This window comes from Ursus americanus, chromosome 9 (genome assembly GCF_024610735.1).
Source record: "Ursus americanus isolate L20-20 chromosome 9, mUrsAme1.1.p, whole genome shotgun sequence".
NCBI classification, from domain to species: Eukaryota; Metazoa; Chordata; class Mammalia; order Carnivora; family Ursidae; genus Ursus; species Ursus americanus.
In genome coordinates this window covers 35,696,375-35,712,209 of record NC_142135.1, presented here as the reverse complement: position 1 = coordinate 35,712,209, position 15,835 = coordinate 35,696,375, and the positions used below count along the sequence as shown (strand labels likewise).

General features: G+C 40.5%; 1 protein-coding gene across 1 annotated transcript in view; it reads right to left on the bottom strand.

The window, feature by feature from the left end:
• RGS22 (regulator of G protein signaling 22) overlaps positions 1–12,175 on the bottom strand; it is a 118,158-nt gene extending 105,983 nt beyond the window's left edge. Inside the window, exons 1-3 of the mRNA XM_087864424.1 lie at positions 12,093–12,175; positions 7,313–7,379; positions 274–336 (exon numbers count right to left, since the gene is read on the bottom strand). Of these exons, the coding sequence (XP_087720550.1) occupies positions 274–336; positions 7,313–7,379; positions 12,093–12,175 (213 nt within the window). The remainder of the gene's footprint in view (positions 1–273; positions 337–7,312; positions 7,380–12,092) is intronic.
• Positions 12,176–15,835: the final 3,660 nt, after the last annotated feature.

Sequence of the window (15,835 nt, the reverse complement as noted above, 5' to 3'; positions counted from 1 at the left end):
ATACTTTTCAATGGTTAGAAAAATTCCAGCTTTCTTATCCATTCATTCATTCATTCATTCATTTTTATTGTGGTACAACTGACTCAGCTTTCTTCAATAATTCCTAAATATGATTCAAACCCAAATGATTAACTCCATAAAAAGGTATAGACTTTACTTAAATGCTTTAATAGTTCTAAAAAATACTATCCCTGATAAATTTGTCTTACAAGATAATCCAGTGATTATAATTGCTTTGATAATAAATTCTATAGAATGTAATAATACACTCACTGGAAGACTTAGGAATTCATTGAAATAGTCCACAAGGAAATCATCTGTTGCCAAAGAATCTTCCTGCAAAAACATAAAACACAATATTATGCTTATACTAAGATGTTTTAAAACATGCCAGTATTATTCTCCAATTCTGCTTATCAATAGATTATAAGGTAGATCTTCAGACCTTTTTCAGTCTGTCAACAGCAAATCCTTGCTATAAACAGAACACAGTGCTACAATCTCTGGGAGGAAGAAATAACAAAATAGAATGGAGCATACTCTTCAAAGATTTTGCTAGTATGCCCAACTGGAAAACAGAACACATGAAAAATATAGCACATTACTTAAAAGAAATGTAGTACAAACCATCATACATGGTAAATTTCCCACAGACTTATTTCCACACATTTATGTATATATCTTATTTATTTATATTCTATAGATTTCATAAAAAATAATTGCAGAATCAATAAAGACAGAACCAGTATTTGGAATTAAAATGAAATTCAGAATGTGTATTTCTTAAATTGCCCAATGGAAGTGATAAACCAAGGAAAGAAAATATTCTACTGCTTCCTCCTTACAATGAGATAGCTTTAGTAATCTGAGTCCTGCTTAACTTTTGCGTGAAGAAACTTTGACAGTGCATATGTTCTAAGCATAAAGATTGTATATATTTTTTCCATAACTATCTCACCCACCAACATAGTTGCTTTTAAAATTGGCAAAATTGGAAAGCCACTGCCAAGAACAAATTCTCTCTTCCAAATAAAACACCTTATTTTATTAGCAATTGTTTCCATTGTGTCAAAAGCACATCACAGCATACTCTGTTATATAGAACATGTGTTTATTTTGTTATTCATAATTATATTTCCACTTTGTAAATCTAACATGAAAGTTGACAATATGTCACAATGCTATTATTTCCATATGGCTGATTATTTTCTTCTTATATTGGCCAATTTTAAAAATTTGTTGAGTATAGTGTTGCAGTAAAAGGAAGATATTGTAGCATATTAACTTGGAAAATACATTGTTCAGGGTAATTTTTTTAAGTATCTGTAGTCCAATTGGAAGAGAGTGATACAAAACCACATACATAACCTTGTATATCAAGGAACTTACTAAAAATCTGTGAGCTTTTAAAACAACAACAAACTCAGGATTTAGTTTACTAAAAACCTCAACTAATTAGAACAACGGCAAGGAACTTAGGATCTCATAAACCTTCTACATTCATAGTAGTGCCTCAGTAATATATCCTCAAAGCTCTGCTCACGAAGATTAGTAAAGCAGAACAGAGCAGATACCATTTGGGGAAGCCTCCATACAGCTAATAAGCTGTCAAATTTTACCTTTCAATGTGACTTTAATTTTCCGGACTTTATTCAGTGAGCTACCTACTTTCTGCTAACTCTTAAGAGAAATCAACTGAATTTAATAAATATTTTTTAGGAGCTCCCAGATGGAAGAAGGCACTGTGTACAATAAGGGTGGCCAGACTTTGCACTATTGGGCTCATGATCAAAAATTCTCCGATGGGGAGCGTGAGTATTTTTAATTGATAACAGTGGTGGAGCATTGTCCCTTGTTAATTTTTCTGAAACAGCATTGTATTTTAAAATTTCACCTCTAAAACAGAATGTATATTTCACAGAGTCAGGGGGACCTACATATTGCCTAGAATTTGGTCGACCACATAGCCAGAAACCTCTAGATAATCCTCGGATTCATATATTCATTTCCTGATGCCTCACCCTTCTCAGAGACTCTAACTCACTGATTTCTACATTCTCTGTGATGAAGTAACTGTTTTGTTGTGTTTTTTTCCCTAATCCCTAAGTTTCAGACAAATAACTTGTACAATACAATAAGAATGAATTAACTAGAAAATGAAATAAAAGATAAACATAATACAAAAGGCCAATTGTTGATTACTAAACTCAATAGATACAAGCATAGTGTCAACACACCATAAAGTTTCTAAGCGTTTTCTCTCGATTTCTGACTCATCTCAGCAAGGACTGAGTCTCAGGTGGCTCTGGTCCACAAACCCTCATCAGGCAGCACTGCCCTGACACCCTGGTGAGCAGTTTGTTTTCAGGAACCTCAGGTCCCCCTGAAACTGAGCCACCCTGTAGGGCATTTCCTTGGCATGCAGTCACACTCTTGGGTTTGCATTCACAACCACAGAAATTCAAAAGTATTCAAAAACACCAAAATCTGGATTTCTTTTCTGAAGTTGTATACTCCTTTCTTCCCATATGAAATATCAGCACTTCTGCTGCTATTAGAGAAGTTCTACAATAGAAACAAGCATGAGGCTGACCTGGGTGGCTCAGTCGGTTGAGTGGATGGGCATCTGCCTTCGGCTCAGGTCATGATCCCATGATCCCGGGGTCCTGGGATTGAGCCCCTCGTCCTCCCTGCTCAGCAGGGAGTCTGCTTCTCCCTCTGCCCCCACCCCCAGTCTTTCTCTGTCTCTCAAATAAATAAAATCTAAAAAAAAAAAAAAAGAAAAAGAAAGGAAGAAAGAAAGAAAGAAAGAAGGAAAGAAAGAAAGAAAAGAGAGAGAAAGAAAGAAGCATGGTCTCTGAGTGACATTTTCTCCGTCTTCCTGTTGTACTTTAATGGGAAGGCCTGCACTTCTCTAAACAAATGAGCATTACCTTCCCACCGAAGTTTCTAGACCAATGCATTCAGACATCTTGTCATAATGAGAATCTTCATTCAACCCTTTACTTATTATTTATCTTTATTTATTAAGGATTTTAATAAACCCTTGATTCTCAAAACTCTTTATTTAAAAAAAAAATTTTAAGGCCTTGATCTGAAGAAGCAGCTCCATTATTCTAGTAAGTCTCCACAATCTAGTCACATGGCCATATTAAAATGAACTAAGTCACCATATTTGGGATTAATATATTTCAAATAACCAATAAACTGGTGATGGTTATTAATGGTACAATCAAGAACACTGAGTTACAATCAATTCCTCCATTACATCATTCCATGAACCTGACTTCAAAATTTGCAACACAGATTCTCTGTTGAATGATGCAATGGAAGGCAGGAACATTTTTTTAGAATTGAATACACACTTGAAACCTGTTTTTTCAAGTACTACAGGTGTGCCATCTGTGAAAATGAGGTCAGCTTTTCCGTTTTTAGTCCAAACTTCTCAAGTTTCTTCCTGAAAGAGGGTTAAGCAAAATAGTTTATATGGGCTTGCTAATTACGGTGGACAAAAATTTTTTTGCTTAAAAATTTATTTTGCTGCACCCTCAAATCAGATAAATTACGAGTTCACCAATCTAAAAGATGCAAGATATACAAAGAAGACCTTATAAATAAGGAGGATGAAATATGATAAACATAGACATAAACCATAGTCCAAGAAAGAATATGATCCATACCAGAGGAAAATTACAATATCAAATGTTTCCTCACAAAGAAAGGAAACATACTATCTGGTAGGAGGAATCAGAAGAGACTCAAGCAGAAAAAAAAATGGCGTTTGAAATAACTTCAAATTCTATAATTAGAAATACATATATGAGAGGCAATAATGCAGAGTACAGTGAGAAATGCATGAGCAAAGAAAGGTGGAAAGCAAAACATAGTAAAGGTGATCACAGTTAGCTAATGGCAGAAGTAGAAAAATAATCCAAGTTTCCAACTTCCTTTCAAGCCATTCACACATTAAACCAAAGCCATTCATCTAATTTCCAATGCAGAATCCAGTACTGATCGACATTAGATTAGGAATACTCTCATCAATCAGTGGGTAGGAATTACACCAACCAGGATGCACTTATTTTTGCTGCTTCTTCCTAAAGTACACATAGTCTTTCTTTTCTCCTTTCTAAACAGAGCTTCCCACTAAGATGCAATGAAATGGTGGGGTACAGACAATAGAATTCAATGGGTCAAGTCAAAGAGGACCTCTTCAGCCTTCAAGGCAACCAGGCACAGCCAGGGATGGCTGGAGCTTCCAGGATCGTGACCTCCAGTTGTGAGCAACCTGGTTTGGGACTCCTCGTGTCCATCCCCCTCCCTTGGAGAAGGCGATTGATGAGTTACATCCCACACCCACTGCTCCTCTGTAAGACACTGAGCATAGCCAAGGAGTTGCTCAAGCTCCTGGACATAGATTTATTAGCTATCTGCAGAGCATATTACTGTCCCATGAAGCTGCCAGAAGAGTTTGTTTGAGATGTCCAAGAAAACAGTGCACAGCCAAAGGTACTGACAGCTTGGAGGAAGGGGGGAAGGGAGAGCCTGGAAGACTACAGATGATGGCCCCAAATCTCTGCCTTCACATATATCAGATATTTCTGTCTATTGGTAACTGATGTATGCCTGTAGTATGCCTAGCCAGGCTACATACAAGGTGATCACTCAAAAAATGTATGAATATACTGCAACATTGTTTCATCATTATTTTGAAATAGTTGATATGAAACATTTTCTTGATTTCTAAATCAATTTGTCTACCCTAAGAAATTTTTTTTTTTTTAAAGATTTTATTTATTTATTCGACAGAGATAGAGACAGCCAGCGAGAGAGGGAACACAAGCAGGGGGAGTGGGAGAGGAAGAAGCAGGCTCCTAGCAGAGGAGCCTGATGCGGGGCTTGATCCCATAATGACGGGATCACGCCCTGAGCCGAAGGCAGACGCTTAACCGCTGTGCCACCCAGGCGCCCCTACCCTAAGAAATTTTGACATTATATTTGTCATGAGAAAAAGAACTACTAAATTTTAATTTCAACTCCTGCAATTTTGAATGGTTACCAAAAAAAAGTCTAAAAAATTCTAACTCTTATTGGGTGAAACGGTTTCTTACCAACAGAAACTATTCAAGAATTTTAAGAGATCACCATTAAAAAAAATCTTGATTGGTAACCACATACAGACATTTCAACCATAAAACTTGATATTAAAAAGTTGCCCACATCCATAAAGGAAATTAAGAAAATAATTCCATTTACAAAGAAATTTGCTGCAAAGAAGTAAGAGAAGACATAAATACATGGAAAAACATACCATGTTTATGAATTGGATGACAATATTAAGATGACAATTCCACTCAAAGCAATCTACAGTTTTGTACTAAAATCCCAATAACATTATTATAACAGATCTCCACCAAAATCCCAATAATACTATTTTTTGCAGAAATAGAAAAATTCATCCTAAACCTCAAATGGAATTTCAAGGGACCTCAAATAGCCAAAACCATCTTGAAAAATAACCAATTTAGAGGACTCACATATCCTGATTTCAATACTTACTTACTACAAAACTACAGTAATCAAAACAGTATGGCATAAAAAACAGAGCTACAGACCACTGGAATAGAGTTCATAAATAAACCCTCTCAGACATGGTCAGATGATTTTCAACAAGGGTGCTAAGACCATTCAGTGTGGAAAGGACACTATTTTTCAACAAATTGTGCTAGAAAACTGAATATCCACATGCAAAAGAATGAAGTTGGACCCTCACCTTATCCCATACACAAAAATTAACTCAAAATGGATGAAAGACCTAAACATAGGAGCTAAAACTATAAAATACTTACCAAAAAAAATAAAGATAAATCTTCATGACCTTGTATTTATTTGCCAATGGATTCAAAAGTATGAGCAACAAAAGAAAAAAAATAGACTTTATGAAAATTTAAAAAATTTGTGCATCAAAGGCATCTATTAAGAAAGTGAAAACACAAAAATGGGCAAAGTAAAAAAAAAGAAAGAAAGTGAAAACACCACCTACAGAACATGAGAAAACATCTGCAAATCATATATCTGATAAGCAAGAAAAAGATAAACAATCCAAGTTTTTTAAATGGGCAGAGGTCTTGAATAGACATTTCTCCAAAGAAGATATTCAAATAGTCAATAAGCACGTGAAAAGATCTCATCACTAGCAATAAGAGAAATTAAAATCAAAACCACAATGAGATATCACTTTACATCTACTAAGTGGGTCACAATTAAAAAAAAATAAAGTAAAATAACTATTGGTGAGGATGTGGAGAAATTGGAACCTTTGTACACTGGTGGTGGGAATGTGAGATAGTGCAGCTGCTTTGCACAGTGTGACATTCCTCAAATATTAAATATATAATTACCATACGACCCAGCAATTGCAGTTCTGGGTATATGCTCAAAAGAACTGAAAGCAGGAACTCATACAGAATTTTGTACACCTGTGTTCCTAGTGGCATTATTCATAATAGCCAAAAAGTGGAAACAACTCAAATGTCCATTGACATACCAAAGGATAAACAAGATGTGTTTATGGAATGTTATTCAGCCTAAAAAAAAGGAATGAAATTCTGATTCATGCAATAACATGAACTGAAACATGATCCTTGAAAATGTTATACTAAATAAAATAAGCCAGATGCAAAAGGACAAATATTGTATGATTCCACTTAACAGGAGGTACCTAAAATAGTCAAATCTGTGAAGACAGAAAATAGAATAATGGTAACCAGAGGCTTGGGAGGGGTAATGGGAAGTTATTGTCTAATGAATACAGAGCCACCCAGTTGGGCATCCTACTCTTGATTTCGGCTCAGGTCATGATCTCAGGGTCATGAGATTGAGTCCTGCATCAGGCTTTGTGCTCGGCATGGAGCCTGCTTGGGATTCTCTCTCTACCCTCTTATTGTTTCACATTAAAGGTCATCTCTGCAATCAGAAACTATACCACTGTGGGGAATAGTGGCTGACGATGTGTGTCCCCAGTAGTGCCTAATAAAGCGATATGTGCAAGTAATTGCTTAACAATATACTTGTTATATTACTTATTGATGGAACCTCTAATGCAGTTTCTGCAGTTCAAGAAAACATCAGAGAATTTGATTCCAAACAGAGAACTGGACTCCATAGAGATGGAAGAATTCCAAACGGCCTAACACTTTCCAAAGTACCTCCAGGACCTGTCTCAGTTTCCAAATGACTTGCTGGAAACACTTCTGGCACACCCTCCTAAGGAAAGAAAGGGAACTGGGGGAAAAGAAGGAATGGTGCCTACATCCATCTGCTCTTGCCCTCCACCATTTCCACAGAACGCCACCTCTGTGTTTATAAGTTCATTCAACCTACACAAACAACAGAGCATGAATTTGAACAAGCTAAGGATTAGCTAAATATGAATATCATTTTTAACAAGTAAAATACAGTAAATACTGCATGAAGCTAGTCTCTCCCATTTTGATGGTAAAAATAAAGAGATCTGCTTTTTTTTTTTTTTACTTCTGCCTTTTTTAAATGGCATCTGCTTTTAAAGTTAATGAAACTGTGGGCTTCATGTACCAGATAATTTTCCGAAAAAGAAATCTTTGGGGGCGCCTGGGTGGCACAGTCATTAAATGTCTGCCTTCGGCTCAGGGCGTGATCCCGGCGTTCTGGGATCGAGCCCCACATCGGGCTCCTCCACTGGGAGCCTGCTTCTTCCTCTCCCACTCCCCCTGCTTGTGTTTCCTCTCTTGCTGGCTGTCTGTCTCTGTCAAATAAATAAATAAAATCTTAAAAAAAAAAAAATCTTTGTACTACAACATTTTTACTCTACAGAGACTACTTTTGAGGAATGACATGCCCTCCTGCATAGTTTCAAACAATTTTTAGGGGTGTCTAGGCTCTGTTGGTTAAGTGTCGACCCTTGGTTTCGGCTCCGGTCATGATCTCGGGGTGGTGGTATTGAGCCCTGGGTTGGGCTCCTTGCTCAGTGGGGAGTCTGCTTAAAAGATTCTCTCCCTCTGCCTCTCCCTCTCCAAAAAAAAAAATAAATAAATCTTTTTTTAAAAATTTTAAGGCACAAGAAAAAAATATGATTATTTTGGATTTAAGTCAAGTAATTAAGCCTTTAAAATGAATTTATTTTCTATTTTGAAGTTAAAAATAATTTAGCAGTCACTCTCACTTTAAACTCTTCTCAATGTATACCTAACGCATAATGAAATCCCAATGTAACATAAAGCAGTCTGAACTCTACTTTTCTTGTTATGACAGATTTATATTTTGGTTTTTATGGGATATAAAAATGAAAGGGGCTTGGACAGAGGGAAGTGATGAAAAGAAGCATTCACTTTATCACTTTTATTACTTGAATTATTTATAAGAATATTCATATATTACTTTTATAATTAAAAATATATCCCCAGAGGAACTGATGAGAAAATTGAATGTATTAACATTTTTCTATGTATTTTCCCTGAGAGAATTATCAAAAACCAGTCAAATACAAAGTTAACAAAGACACTGAAGTGGAAGAATGCCAGGAGAGAGGTGCTTAAGAAATACAGAATAGGTATCAAAAGAAACTTCACAAAAGACGATAATAAATGAAACATAGCATAACGTATAGAGAAGTTGAATCACTCTGTTGTACATCTGAAACTAATGCAACAGTGTGTGTCAACTCTAAAAATTTTTTAAATAAAACAAAAAATAAATGAAACAAATCACACTAATTATCATATATGAAAATATCCATCCACCAAAATCTATTAATCATCTAATAGCATATTCTGGACATTGTGCTACACACCACAGGGAATATTAAGATGTACTGAGACCCAGTACCAGACCTGTAGGAATTCACAATTGTGTGAAGACATTGCAAATTTTACACATAAAAAGTTAAAATATATACAAGGCAATGTGTCCCTGACAACAAATGATTGATTCTAAAATTTTTCTAGGCTTCCTTGCAACTAAATGTGGTCATGTAACCAAACTGTGGTCAATGGAATGTAAGCAGAAGTGTTGCATCTTTCTTCTGGAAAGCTAACGCCACTTCGACCTCATAATCCCATCTGACTGCTTCAGCTCCAGCATCACATCCTCATTCCAGCCAGCAGGAAAGAAGAAAAGGGCCTGTTCTCTCCCTGTGCATGTTAGATAGAGTCAGTTAGACCCGGGTTCTAATTGTGGCTTGACCACGTACTAGCTGTGTGATGTAGTGGTCAGTTATCTCATCTCTGTAAACATCAGCTAGAAAATGTAGTCTAATCTAGAAAGCAACGTGTCTAGCATAAATTGTAGGGAAAGGGTAGAATCAATGTGGGGGAGCCAGAGAGCTCTGCCACATTATTTTTCTAAGACTATTAATGAGAAAAAATTATTTTGACAACAGAGGAAAACAGGGGTAAATATATGTGCAAAGGCATGAGTTATTTCATCTACCGATAATCCTGGGTGAGCACATGAATCAGAGGAGCTGGTCACAAACAGGTCTCCACTGCAAGCTGCACAGAGTTCAAAGGCAGTCTGGATGACGTGAGGTTGTCATTGAGGAGGTGACCTGGGCCCTGAAGGGTGTGCAAGACTGGGAAAGAGACGGGGAGGGCAACTGAGACAAAACCCTCACGGCAAAGGCAAGAAGGCAAGAGGAACATTTTGGCAAGAACAGAAGGAATGTGGAAGTACTTTATAATCCCAAAACACTACGAACATTGTCTATCACACGGAAAGTATTAGGAGGTAAGGTTAAAAAAGGCTAAAAAGTTATAGAAAAGATTGTGAATGCCGACAGGAGGTGTTTGACTTTCTGGCTCTGCCAGTTACTAGATGTGTGGCCTCAGGCCAAGTTGGTTAATAGTTGTGGACTTCAACTTCCTCATCAGTGAAACGTGGGTGATTAATAACCACCTAATGGAGCTGTTTTGAGGTTAAATACTAGCCTGTAGTCAGCATTCAATAAATAGGAGGATTAATAAAAGAGTTGAGCAATCAAGGAATGTGGTAATTCTTTAAAAGAGTTAACAGCCATCTGACAGCCAGGGGAGGAGTGACGGGAGGAGGAGAATCTGAAGGTAGACAGAGCAAAACAACATCATCCCGCACAGGCAATGCACAGGAGTTTACACTTTAAGCTTTAGGCCAAGAAAAATTGGAGTCGACAGAGAGAATATTGGAGGCAGTGATATCAGTTAGGACTACTGCCAGAGTGCAGGCCCAGGGATGAGGGCCTGAAATAAGACAGTAGCTGTAAGGATGGAGAAAAAGACCCGTCTAGGAAAGGAACTTGGTAAATGATTGCAGGCGTGAGGTGAAGAAAGGGGGAAAAAGTTCTGGCTTCTTGGACGGCTGAATGGCCAGCGGCATCACTAACCAAAACAAGAAAAAAGGGAAGAAAAACAGCACAGGGCTGAGGGGAGCAAAGAGATAAGCTCACTTTATCACACTCTTGAAAAAGAGAGTGTGAAATATGACTGTGGTGGCGAGGCAGGGACATGCAGATGATGAAGGTGTCCCATAACCCAGCGGATATAGGGTTCTGGCGTCAGAAAAGGTGTCTGGACTGGTGATGTATAGATCTGGAAGTCCTGCGAAATAAGAGTAGCTAAAACTGCAGGAGAAGAAGAGCTCCCCCAGAGGGAGTCTGTGGAACAGAGTCCTGAAGAAGGTCAACACTTTCATGGGCCAAGAAAGAGAAGCCAGAAAGGAGGACATCAACAGGAAAGACGGGAAACTGGGAGATGGTGGTATCAGACACAGCAAGAGAAAGAGGGGTGGCTGATGGAGTCTCTGTGCTGTTACCAGTTCCCAAACAGTTACAAAGACCTGAGGGGTCAGCAGGCTACTCAAATGGTTACGTGCAATGCTGCTGAGTGCTCCTCAAAGAGTTTATGGTGGAATTGTATGGGAAAGACTGGCTTCAGAAATGAGGACCTTCCGCGGGAATGAAGAACAGTCCCGAAGCAGTTTAAAGAAATGTGCCACTACCCAGGGTTACACCAAGACAACAAGAAGATGGGTGGAGTTTCTGGCATTGCTGTTTGTGCCTCTATCTTGATGTCTGTCCGTCTGTCTGTCTGTCTCTCTCTCGGTAGTGCACCAAAGGTCCAGAAGGGTGAAATGAAAGGTGCAAGCAGATACAGCCCCTTGCCCTCTCCTCTCAGAGCCCCTCCCCGCTAGACTGTAAACTTTTTGAGACTTATCTTTAGCATCTAGTAGTGCACTGTGAATATAAAGGCACTCAAGTTTGTTGAATAAAAAGCCAGAAGCAAATAAGATAATTGGCCAACAACAGAAATATGTGCTAGAAGACATAAGCCAAATCGCACAGAGAAGTGGCGAAGGGGAGGAAAAATTCTTCTCTGCCCTAAGGTCTTCCAGCTAGACTAAGAATTGCATCTACATGAGACAGATTAACAGGAGAAGATCAGATTTAGTAGTGTACACATGGGGAATTCACAAAGACGCGGAAATTCCAAAGATAAGCAAAAGGAGGCATATATGTTGTTCTGACTCAAGGAGAAGCGGAAGGGGGCTGGGACTCCAAGGGAAAGAGCCATTCACAGGAAGATGAAAAAGTAAATGTTTGGTAAACAAATGTGTGCTGGGCCACTCTGAAACAATGGGACGTGGAGGACTTGGATCAAACAGGCCTTGCCGGGTTCCTCCCCGTCTACCTTTCCTCGTTCATACCATAATGTCGTTCTCTGTGCTGATAGTTCTCTTCCTGGATTCTCTACCTAAATTCTTTTTAGGCAGTTGCGAGAGAGGTAAAGAGCTGTTCCTGAATCTGCTGGGTTTCAACCGCTTTTTAACTCAAAATAATCTTCATGCCAAAGTGGCCCATATTGAGACAGCCTGCCCTCAGCCCCTACAGTGGTTAGGGCTCTTGGAATAAAAATCCAGCCTTAGAAGGAAACAGGCCCTGCTACCTCCTATCTGGCTGTTTAACTTTGAGCAAGTTCCTTAAATATCCAACAGGAGTTACAATGGAACCCATCCTAAATATAGCAGTCACCTAGTTATCAAGTATATCACATACTTGGCAAAGTACTTATTACTATTCAACTCACCAGAGGTCTGATCCGAAAACATTTAGTACATTTTTTAAGTAATTATAACTATCAATTGACCACTTGTTATCACTCAGTGCCATCTACGAATGTTTACACAACCAGGGACTGCACCGCCACATCACAATAAAACCATGGAGATGAAACCCAGCTCTCACGGAGTCATGAAAAAGTTTAGAGAAATTAAATGAGGTCATTTATGTAAAAGAACTTTAACAGTAAATAGCATCCACCATAAAAATCAACTGGCCTAAAATGTACCTGTTAAAGAATGTAAAAATGCCTTGTACTCAGCACCACTGCTCCCAAGCCAAAGCTTCTATTCTACTCATTTGGCAAAAAGGGGAAGAGAAAATATACAGCTTTTTTCTACCATCCATGATTTTTAAAAGCCAAGGGGGAAAATAGCCCTCTAAAATTGTACTTACAAATCCTTCTTCTGTAATATCTGGTGGCTCTGAAACAAGATAAAATATGACATTATCTCACTCAAATCTGATTTCCTTTTAAAGTAAATGAAATAATTTGAGACAGCACCTAGCCCTGCTTTATACATGGGCAAGCTCAGTAAAATTTTGGCTCTCTGTTCATTCTCTGCACATGGATTGAATTTTAAGTTGGAATTCAAGGTGGAAGTGGGGAGGAAAGGCCTCTGGAACCCAGCTTGGTCACTAATTCACTGTGACCCTGAAGTTAACCTTGTAGGCTTCCATTATTCCAGCTGCAAAACGGAGAATGAAGCAAGACCAAAGAAGACGGTGCCAATGAGGCAATGCAAACGGGGGTCGTCGGGGGCCGAGGGTAGTGGGAGGGGGTGAAATGCGCAATAAAACGCTGAGAGAGAGCAGTGGAGCCACGTTTTGGAAGGTATGGAAGGGGGGCGCCCGGGCGAGAAGTCACGTCCAGAGGCGGGTGTGTGGTCCCCGCCGCCGCACCTACCCGCGGTGAGCCGCTTCTCGGGCATGCCGCCGCCGTTGCCCGCGCCCGGGGCCCGCGCGGGGCAGTCAGGGCGCCATCGGCCGGCAGCGCCCGTCTGTCCCCGGGAGCGGGAGCCCGAGCGCACGCCGACGCTGAGCTGCGCGCGCGGCCCCCGCCGCCGCCGAGTTGCTATGGAGCTGAGACAATGCGGGCCTGGCGGGCGCCCGAGGCCGGGGCGGCTGCGCGCGCCTTTGCTGGGGGCCCCGGGCCGCCGCAGCGTGTCCTCCTCCGGACAGGGGCGGACGCCGCCGCCAGGGGTTGGGGGACCCGCGGCTCCAGCCTGTTCCCGCACATTCAAGAGCCTGGCCGCACCGTCCAGGAAACTGGGTGAACGCTGACTAGAAACGAGCCTACGGCGAGTGGGTGCGGGAGTGAGGGCCGGTTGGGCTGGTCCTGAGAAGAGGACGAAGAAAGGGGCGTCGGGCCTCGGGAGTTTGCTTGATACGGAAGGAGGGCACGCAGCGCCTAGCCCATTCCCAGGTGCAGGAAATGCCTACCTCGAAAGTTAAATATTCGTGTGATTTAGGAACTGCATCTGCCCCACCTTTTTGCTTCAATCGGTTACGACGCCTTCATTTTCAAGATATCTAAGCTTTAAACATTACCAGAGGAGGCTGTCGACGACGGGATCAATACATTGAAGATGTCCATAGTGTGTGTTCCGGGAAAAGTTATGATGGAAGTAAAAAGTGAAATTCGAAAAAAGAAAAACTGTACTTCTAATTAAGAGGAGGGGGAGGGGGGTAGGAGAACAAAATTTTTGGAAAAGTCATAATCAACCCAGATCTCCAGTCCAGCCAGATTTCCACCTCCAGCGTCCCCTGCTCCTAAGAACCCTAGACCCAATTGCTTGCTGTACCCACACAGCGGTGGCTCTTCCTTGGATGCTTCCAAATCAAAATACCCAAAAGGAAATCTATATTTTCTCCCATTCCTTATCTTCAAAGATCATCTTTCTGCATAAATCCCGTGTTCAGTAAGTGGTACCTTCATCTACCAGGTGACTCAAGCCGGAAAACCCATATTTAGACAAACACCAGGTCCTGCCAACTCTACCTTAAACTATTTCTGGAATCTGGAATCTTCTCTCCACTCTCATGAACAACCATAGCCTTAGCCAGGCTCCCGTGCAGAGTGTTGTAAAAAGTTCCTTAACTTGTCCCTCTTCCACTGTTTGCTTTCAGTGGAGTTCCCCTTAAATCCATTTCCCTTGCTGAAAGCAAAACAATCTAACTATGACTCTGACCTACTTAAAATCTTCAGTGGCTCCACATTTGCCTCCTACACTGTGTGGGACATCCAACGCCTGTCAGGATCCTGCAGGTGTGTGAATGCTTGAGCAAGAACGAGTGAGACGATGGGTGCTCGTAGAGCAAGGAACCAGAACGTTCCCCTACCTAGTTATAGTTACTGCCTTTTCAATAGTACATAGGCAAAGAGAAAAACTATAAACCACTACTTGGACCAAACAAAATCAGAGGGCCAAATGAAGTCAAGGGTGAGTAGTGAAAGCAAATAGAAAGGCAAAGTGTGGTGTGAGGCAAAAAATCATGGAAGGGCTTTGTCGGCCCTTGCAAAGAAACCCCCCCCCCCCCCAGGTTTCATCCTGAGTGAAATGCATACCATAGAAGTTTTGAGCAGTGAAGTACTATGATGTATTTTTATTTGAAAAGGATCACTCTGGGTGCTATCTAGAGAGTGTAGACAAGAACAAGTAGAAGCAGACAGGAGCTGATAGTGGCTCAGACCAGGGTGGTAGCAGTAACAGGTTTGAGAAGAACTCAGATCCTGCATATATTTTAACGGTAGAGGCAAGGGTATTCCTGACAAGTTGGTTGTGGGGATGAAACAAAAAGTAGCTGAGAATAACTTAATGACGATGTCAACCAGAAGGCTGGGGTTGCCATCATTGGAGATGGGAAAAGCTGTGGGTGGACCATGTTGTGGGGGAGAGTTTAGGAAGTTTATGAGCCTGGATGCCTGGGTGGCTTAGTCGGTTAAGTGTCTGCCTCTGGCTCAGGTCATGATCCCAGGGTCCTGGGATCAAGCCCTGCTTTGGGCTCCCTGCTCAGCAGAGATCCTGCTTCTCCCTCTCCCTCTGCTGCTCCCCCTGCTTGTGCTCTTTCTCTGATAAATAAATTCTTAAAAAAAAAAAAAAAGTCTATGAGCCTTACAAGTGAAGATTCTGAATTTGCAGTTGATATAGAACCCTGGAAGTTAGGAGATGTAAATTTGAGAGCTGACCTATAAATGGGCTGTTTAGGCATTTATTTGCTTGCACTGTTTCTGCCACCAGGGAAGCCCTTCTGGCCTTTTTCAAGCAAAATTTTCTCATTCTTCAATACTCAGCTAGAGGGGCACCTGGGTGGCTCAGTTGGTTAAGCGTCTGCCTTTGGCTCAGGTCATGATCTCAGGGTCCTGGGATCAAGCCCCACATCGGGCTCCTTGCTCAGCCAGGAGTCTGCTTCTCCCTCTGCCCCTCTCCCTGGTTGTGCTCTGTCTCTCTCAAATAAATAAATAAAATCTTAAAAATATATATATACTCAGCTTGAGTGTCATCTTCTGTAGTGTACTTTCATATGAATTCCTTTCACTGGCCTCTCCTATTGTTCCTGTATACTTGGTAACAACTCCTATCTTAAAGCCATATTAATATTAAAACAATCAGTACAGAGAGGTATGCCCACTACCTTCAGTGCCACCTAGCATACAGTAAATTCCTGATGATTGAAGGAGATCCATCTTATTTGACCCCCAACCCCCAC